The 8510-nt window shown below is 57.1% G+C and overlaps 1 protein-coding gene and 1 pseudogene across 1 annotated transcript in view; one reads left to right on the top strand and one right to left on the bottom strand.

Moving 5' to 3' along the window:
- The window catches only part of PLPP7 (phospholipid phosphatase 7 (inactive)), an 11880-nt gene extending 3746 nt beyond the window's left edge, over positions 1-8134 (top strand). The window contains exon 2 of the mRNA XM_011370033.2: positions 6869-8134. Coding sequence (XP_011368335.1) covers positions 6869-7233 — 365 coding nt within the window. The 3' untranslated portion in view covers positions 7234-8134. The remainder of the gene's footprint in view (positions 1-6868) is intronic.
- Positions 2610-2728, bottom strand: LOC111745617 (annotated as a pseudogene).
- Positions 8135-8510: the final 376 nt, after the last annotated feature.

The raw sequence follows: 8510 nt of genomic DNA, 5'->3' as shown, positions 1-8510 counted from the left end.
GTCACCTGTGTCCCCTCTCCAAGGCATGCTGCCCAGACTCCAAACCTCAAAGCCAGAAGGGGTCTTAGCAGCTGGCCAAGCTTGGGCTCAGAGTCGGCCGGAGCCAGTGCCAGTCCCAGCCCTGCTGTGGGAGCCCGGGCGAGTGACTTTGCCTCTCTGAGCTGCGTTTTCCTCATCTGTTAAATGGGCCGCTGGGACACGTCACACAAGACTGACACATAAGGTGCTGGGCACATGCCAGTTAGTGCCGCTGTAGCGATGACGGTCACCATCATCAGCACCATCACCGTTATGGAAGGAAGTGCCAAGTCCAGACGCCCTCGGGTCCCCTCCAGCTCTAGACCCGTGACACGACCGGAGCCCTTCTTATTTCCTCCTCCGTAGCCCTGGGCTTGACAGTCCCAAAGGGAGCCAGGTGACGGGTGACACGCGCCCATCGTGGCTTCCTTGGTGGAAAATGGCCTCTGTGTCTTGTTACCACGATCTACGAAACTATCTTTATTGAGATCTCCCTGATTATGAAAACAAACCATTCTTTTTCTATGTCATTCTTTTTATTGAGGTAAAATACACAGAACGTGAAATTTGCTGTTTTAACCATTTTTAGGTGCCCAGTTCCGTGGCGTTAGGTACATTCACGCTGTCATGCAGCCACCCCCACCTCCATCTCCAGAACTTTCTCATCTTCTCAAACTGAAACTCTGTTCCCATTACACACTCCCCATTCCCCCTCCCCCAGCCCCTACCATTCTACCTTCTGTCTCTACAAATCTGACTCCTCCAGGGACCTCCTATAAATGGGATCGTACAGTATTCGTCGTTCCGGGATTGGCTCATTTCACTTTGCACAGTGTCCTCAGGGTTCATCCACATTGTAGCATGTGTCAGAATTTCCTTCCTTTTAAAGCTGGATAATATTCCATTGGGTGTACATACGACATTTTGTTTATCCATCACCTGTCAGGAGACTCGGGTTGCTTCTGCTTTCTGGCCATTGTGAAAAATGCTGCTGCGAATGTGGGGGCACAATTATCTTTCTGAGTGCCTTTCTCTACTTTTGAGTACAGAAGTGAAATCGGTAGATCAAGTGACAAGTCCGTGTTTGATTTTTTTGAGGAGGCCCCATACCGTTCTCCACAGTCCCACCACCAGTGCTCAGGGTTCCGATGGCTCCACATCCGCTCCAACACCTGTCATTTTCTGGGGTTTTGTTTGTTTGTTTGATAATAGCCATCCCAAAGGGTGTGCAAGTGGTATCGTGGTTTCGATTGGCACTTCCTTAATGATTAGTGATGCTGAGCACCTTTTCATTATACGTACTCATCGTAAGGAAAATGCAAAAACGGTAAGAATAGGCGATAAAAAACGTGAGCATCTCCCTTAAACCCTTCCTCGGGAGGAACCTCCACTGCAGTTTGGGTCTCGAGCGTCTGGATTTTTCTCTGTGCGTGTGCCAACATATCATACGTTTCTCCAATGACCTCGTGCGGTATTCCGCCCAGCTTGGCCTCATTCTCACGGCCCACGATGGACCGGCTGGGCCCTGTACTTCCCATGTGGAATCGTGGTCTCACGCCCCGCCCCCCCCGCCACATGCTTGAGGGGTTCAGCACCCAGAACGGGCTTCCTCAGCCTTGCAGCACCCCCACCCGCCCCCAGCTGTCTCATAGCAACCCGCTCCCCCTAGACCCTGCTTCTCGCTGGTAGACCCTCCATATAACCTGTTCTGTAAGCTCTTCCTCCCCCATCCACCTCCCCTGCTCCCGGGGACAGCGTAGGTGACAACCCCTCCACGAGGCCTGTCCCTAATTGATGGATATTTAGGCTGATCCCAACCTTCACTGTCAGGAACACTCCTGCTAGAGATGACATCTGCCAGCTCCGCAGAGGTAGAACATTCTCCCGCCCTGTCTCCAGCTTCACTTGCCATCATCTCAGTGGGGCTCAGGGAGCCAGTCAGTCCCTCTGGAGGGGGGCCCTTTGGTGGCCCCCAGACCAGGTCAGGGCCCTTATGCAGCACACGGCAGCTGCCCTGCAGCTGGTACAAATTGAAGGAAGGAGACGTGCCGTGGGCACACTCCCGGTCCACACTGTCCTTGCTCCGGGGCCACGCCCAGCGCCGCCTGGCGCCCAGCCGCGTGAACAGACAGTGCCATCCGACTTCTGTGCCCGTGATTTCGATCTCCCTGCACCAGGGACCGACAGAGTCGGCTTTTATATCCGGGTTCTTCAGGTGAGACAACGGAAACCTGCAAAGTTATGGAATTCACCCAGAATCCCTCAGGCTAGGGGACACAGAGACAGCCCAGGACCCTGGGGTTGGCGCCGCTCTGGCTGAAGGCGGGGGCTTCCCTGGGCAGGGCAGATGCCAGGTGTGCACGCATGTGCACGTGCACACACCGCACACACCGACAAAGCGATGACCCAGCGCCGAGGACGGGGGTTTCTGCCTCCCCCTCAGAACCTCCTCCCACCCCACCTGTCTGCTCACTGCGCCTCTGAGGAGCTGTGTCCTGCTGGACACAGGTTTTTTAAATAATTTTTTATAGTGTGTCCTAAAATACACATGACATGAAATTTGCCACCTTAACCTTTTTTTTTTTTTTTAATGCCCACAGCACCTGGTCTTCCGGGGTGGTCTCCCATCCAAGTACTAACCAGGCCCGACCCTGCTTAGCTTCCGAGATCAGACGGAGTCGGGCGTGTTCAGGGTGGCATGGCCGGAGACCATGGACTGTGGCTCCACTGGGGCGCGAACCCAGGACCTTCTGCGTGTAAAGCAGACGTGCTAACCGCTACACTATGGAACCGCGTCCTTAACCATTTTCAAGTGTACGTTTCGGTGGCCTTAAGTACATTCACACTGTGATGCAGCCACGCCCACCCTCCGTCTCCCTCCAGAACTCTCTCATCTTCCCAGACCGAAATCCTGTCCCCGTTGCACACTAACTCCCCGCCCCTCCCCCAGTCCCTGGCCGCCTCTCGTCCACTCTCTCTTACTCTAAGCACCTCGTATAAGTGGAGTCATGCAATATTTGTCTTTTGTAAAAATAACTTTTTAAAGATGGGTACAGGTAATGTATATTCGTGGTAAGAAAACATTTTAAATGCAGAATTACACACAAGACAATAAAACTCACCCTCGGTCTTTCCACCCAGCGAGAAGCACAGTTAACATTCAGCGCCGCCTCCCAGACCTTTTTCTCTGCATCTAAACACATTTACGTGTTCCTTCTACAGAAATGGCATCGCGCTGTAAATCCTGTTTGGTAATTGGCCTCTACCCCTCGCTCTCCTTCGGTGGCTATAAATATACATCCTCTTCATCCTTTGCAGTGGCCTGGAGTGCTCCATTGTCTAGACTTGGCCACAGTTCGGCCCATCCGTCTCCCGCTCAAGGGCATTGGGTTGGTGCACGTCCTTCACTGTTATGGAAAACACCGCCGTGGACAGCCTTGACCGTGAATCGTGGTGCACATCTCTGACTGGTTCCCGGGGAGATGCCTGCAAACGGGAAAGCTGAGTGCTGGGAGATGTGTCGTAAAGACTCCCGAGTCTAGGGTCAAATGCCCTTCAGAAAGCTGCCCCTGATTTACCCTGCCCCATGGCACCACAGGCTGGTCCCCACGCCCCAGAGAAGCCAGGATGGCAGACTAGAGGCCGGGCTGACCCCCAAGCCAGAAGAGCCAGGACCCCTCCTCCTAGCCCCAGCCAGCGAGACACTGCCCACAAAACTGTCCCCCCACCAGCCAACGAGGAGCCCATCTTTGTTCCCTCACCAGGGACAGGTGTCAGGCGTCAGGATGGCAGGGCCCGGGGAATATTTGTGCTTCCTGCATAGCGGGGTGCAGGCATCTCAGACCCCAGCTCAGGGAGAGGGGCTGAGAGCGGAGATTGTGAGGCCGGAAGGGCGTGAGAGGTGGTGGGGACAGACCCTGACACCCAGGCGTCCTTTATGGGGCACCTGCTGCACGGGGCCCTCAGAGTAGCCTCAGGGACGAGCCCCATTTTATCGGTGAGAGCAGGGAGGCTCTGAAGGATGGATGCGCCAAGGTCGTGCAGTCTGCAAGCAGCTGACTTCAAAACCGGCTCTGATTCTGGAGCCCAGGTGCAGGGCCACCAACCCCAGCTGATTGCAGTGAGCAGAGGCCCAGGGAGGTTAAGTGACCTGCCGCTACAGTCACACGGCAAGTCAGAGGCAGCCACTTCAGTCACTCTCCTGACCCTGACCCCTGAGCTTCCTGCCAGGCAGACTTCCCCCATGGGCCCACCCCCGCCGGCCTCCCTCTGAGTCCAGGAAGGAATGTAGGTCAGGGAACTCGACTGGGCCACATGAGCGGGGTTCACAGAGCCTTGAGTGATGGCACCATTTGCTTCTATTTCTGGGCCCCGGATTATGTGCTGACAGTGTCAGAACCACAGTCACACCGAGGCTGGCCGTGGTGCTGGAGGAGGGGGAGTGGCCTGGAGGGCCTGCGGGCTGGGTGGGGGAAGGTGGGCGGCAGGCCTGGCGGAGGCCATCACGGCCCCAGCACGTCACCCCCCTGCCCCTCCTTCCAACCCTCCACACCAACAGCGGCAGTGTGGTGAGGGGGCGACAGTGTGGGTGCTCCCCATCTGTAAAGGGACACTGTACAACTACTGCTTCCTGCCCGTCTCTTCCTCAGCCGTATGGCTCCCTGCCAGCCTGGCTCGCCAGCCCGCCCTTGACGTGCCCAAGATTCGGAGGTGCCCAAAAACCAGAGATCAAATGAATGATTGAAGCAGGCACAGGATGAGCTGGGCCAGCTGGACAGCCAGAATGGCCCAGTGGTCCCCTAGGGGCACGTAGCAAAGGGGCAGAGACCTGAGTGGAGAGAGCCCGTCTCCAAGTGAGGGTAGGGCTTCCCTGGGCTGGAGAGGGCCAGCCGACTCCTCCCAGCCTGGCCTCCTGCCTCCGCTGCTCCATTAGGCCCAGAGTCGCAGGGGTCAGATGCAGCCGCCTTTCTCCAGCTCCCAGCTGCCTGGTGCTCCCTCTGCCACTGGAACTGTGACCTCTCATGGGCTCCATACGGCTCCCGGCCTGGGCCAGGCCTCTACCTGGGTCAGCAGCATACAGGTGGGCTGACCACGCACCTCCTGGGCCTCCGCCTGGGCTCCAGGGAACAAGTTGCCACAGAAATGCATGGCGGGCGTGCGCCTAACAGAATTCCCTCCCTCCTTTAGGCTCCTTTTCGCTGGGCCAGGCAGCCTCTCCCGCCACTGCTTCCCGCTTCTGTCCCCCTCCTTTGCTGGCCAGGTATGTCCCAGGGGGGCACACATCAGCCGACCCCGTGGCTAATGAGAGAGGCAGGCCCAGGGGAGGCCAGGGCTGCAAATCCCAAACCCAGAGCCCTGTGGCGGGCAGGAAACAGGAAGGCCGAGACGTTCTACACTGACCAACCGGGGAGCACAGTGTCACTGGGGAGCAATCGGAAGGTCCAGGGCCGTGACTGTCGTGTGCATATGCCACAGTGCTTCACACACGACAGCGGAGGAGTTCCAGGGACATGTGACGTGGCAACTTGCGAAGGCAGGTGCATGGAACAGCGTGCGTAGAGTACGTTGCAGCCTTTATTTAAATCCACACTCTACAGATGACTGGGAGGGGCCAGGGTGGCTGCCTCTGGGGGGCAGGATTACAGGCGACTTAAAACCTTTTGTTTTTGTGAATTTTCTAGTGAACATCTATGGTGCCATTTGTTTTCAACAGTGTTTTTTTGTTTTTTTTTTTTTTTTTCTGAGCAAGAACAGCTGCAGGTCGACAGTTTTGACACCCACTGCAAAGTTTGTAGGACAGCAGCCAGTGCCAGGCTGCACTGAATGGTCATTTGGTCGTCACCCTCCACCCTTCTCGGGCCCTTCCCGTGTGCCAAGTGTGTGGGGGGACCAACTCCTCTTATATGAAACGTCCAGAATAGGCAAACCCACAGAGACAGGAAGCAGATCGGTGGTTTCCAGGGGCTGGGGGAGGGAGGATGAGGAGCAACAGCTAATGGGTGTGGGGTCTCCTTTTGGGGGGATGAAATGTTTGGATAGAGGTGCTGGTTACACCTTGTGAATGAATGTACCAAATGCCACCAAACTGCACTTAAAAATGGTTCATTGTATGTTACGTGAATTTCACCTCCACTTTTAAAAAAAATGGGGATGGTCTAGTGGTTACTAGAGGGGAAGAGGGAGTGGAGATTTAAATAATTTCTTCAAAAAAATACATAAATAAATAAATGGATGGAAGGATGGATGGATGGATGGATGGATGAATGAATGAATGAATAAATTTTTTAAGGATGGGAAGGTAATGTCCTGTTCTCAGGGATGCTGGGGGCTTCGGTGAGGTCCTTTGAGAAAAGTCTCCAGCCCAGGGCCCCGTTTGTCAGCACTCAGATCTGCTAAGGTGCCCTCAGTGGCCCGTGATACCCCTGGTCACCCGCTCTTCTCCTTCAGCAGCTCTGTTGAACACAGCCCCCGGCCGTGAGCAGATCGGGTCCTGGCCCTCATGGGGTGCACGCTATAGGGAATAGAGATGAGAGAAATGTACGAGAAAATGCGTGAGGTGCCATGTGACCTGCCGGGTGGTGAGAAACGCAGTTAAGAAAAACAAAGCAGGGAGTGGGGATCGCCAGGCGGGGCTTTGCGGGCGGGCGGTGCGGGGTGGGCACGTGGCTGAAGGAGGTGAGGCTGGGCGCGGTGTGAGCATCCCGGGAAGGGCATTCTGGGTAGAGGGACAGCACGAGCAAAGGCCCTGGGTGGGGATGCGCTGGCGGTCGGTGTGTGTGTTGCGGGGGAGGGAGGAGACCCGACGGGGAGGCGGCACTAACCGGCCCCTGGGGGCCTCTCCCGCCCACAGCCCTGCTCCTGGACATCGTGACGGTGGCCGGCGTGCAGAAACTCATCAAGAGGCGCGGCCCGTTCGAGACCAGCCCGGGGCTCCTGGACTACCTCACCATGGACGTGTACGCCTTCCCCGCGGGCCACGCCAGCCGCGCGGCCATGGTGTCCAAGTTCTTCCTCAGCCACCTGGTGCTGGCGGTGCCCCTGCGCGTCCTGCTGGTGCTCTGGGCCTTCTGCGTGGGCCTGTCCCGGGTCATGATCGGCCGGCACCACATCACGGACGTCATCTCGGGCTTCGTTATCGGCTACTTCCAGTTCCGCCTGGTGGAGCTGGTCTGGATGTCCTCCAACACTTGCCAGATGCTCATCTCGGCCTGGTGAACCGCCGGCCGGGCCTCGGGGCAGGGGCGGCCCCAGAAAGGCGGCAGCAGGCGGCAGGGCTGGTGGGGGAGGGGTGAACCGGCCGCCCCAACTCCTCTTCCCCATCTCGGCTGAGGCCGGCGACTTTAGGCATGTCCGGTGGTGGCCCTGCTCCTTTGCTTGGACTCCGAGGCAGGCCAGGGCCCCGCATGGGGACAGCCCCTGCTTAGCTTCTGCTCTGGAGGTAACAGGTGAGAACCAAGATGGCTGAAGAGGGACTGAGTCTTGTCCTTTCTGTTCGTTGTCATGACGGTCAAGTTCTTGGCCATGCCCACCATGCCACAGCACGACGCCTGGCAAAATACCCCCAACCTTCCACACAGTGCAGATGCCAGCGATGGTTGTCGAGTGTGTAGGGCAGCACCTTCCGAAGGGTGCCCCCCACCCCCGACCCCGGACGCCAGCTCGCAAGACGCTGTGGAAAGAAAAAGGGCTTTGTGGTCAAATAAATTTGGGAAATGCTGCATACTCCGCCCGTGTTGGATATTCACAAGGGTGGTTGTTGTCGTAAAGGCTCTGACAAGTCCTGCAGAAAAGCTTCCTGTTGAACCTCGTGTAACCCCATGTTTCCTGAGCTTATTTGACCACGGAACCCTTTTCTTGTGGAACAGCTATTAACCCCCAAGGAACTGCCGTTCCTCAAGCACATTTTGGGAGATGCTGCCCAGGAGCCGAAGGGCCTGAGGTGCAAGCCGGCCTCTCCCAGAACTCGGTGCCACAGCCTGTGGAAAGCCCACACCCACGGGCATCCGTGCCGCTTTGGCCCCCAGGGGCCGGATTCCGTGTGACCTAATAGGTCGTTTCCAAGTCAACCGTTATGGATGTGCATTTCATGTGACAGTACAGATGATGTGCAAACGGACCCTCTCCTGCTCCTGTGTGGCTTTTCTTTGGGTGCTACAAGAGTTTTCCAGGCAGGAAACTGTTAACCTCGGTGGGGTGAGGGAACCTGGGGTCTCTGTTATCAGGGCGCCGAGGCGGGGCTGAGTTTTCATCCCCGGATGGGTCATGGCATCAGGTGGTCCGGGGCAATGGGCTCCTGGACCTTTCCAGGCTGGTCGGCCCCTTCTCCCTGGGGTCCCTGTCTGGGGCACCCTCCATGCCCTGGGCCCTGCGCTGGCTGCTCCGCCCACCTCCCACTGTGATGCTGACAGCGCCCACCCCCGAGAACCCTTTCTCCCGTCCCAGGCTCTGCATTGCTCCCCGCTGACCTGGTCCCTGGCTCCGGGTAGATGGAC

The sequence above is a fragment of the Pteropus vampyrus genome, unplaced genomic scaffold (assembly GCF_000151845.1).
Source record: "Pteropus vampyrus isolate Shadow unplaced genomic scaffold, Pvam_2.0 Scaffold158, whole genome shotgun sequence".
Lineage (NCBI taxonomy): Eukaryota > Metazoa > Chordata > Mammalia > Chiroptera > Pteropodidae > Pteropus > Pteropus vampyrus.
Note: the sequence above shows the minus strand (reverse complement) of the source record. Positions and strands in the feature narration are given on the sequence as shown.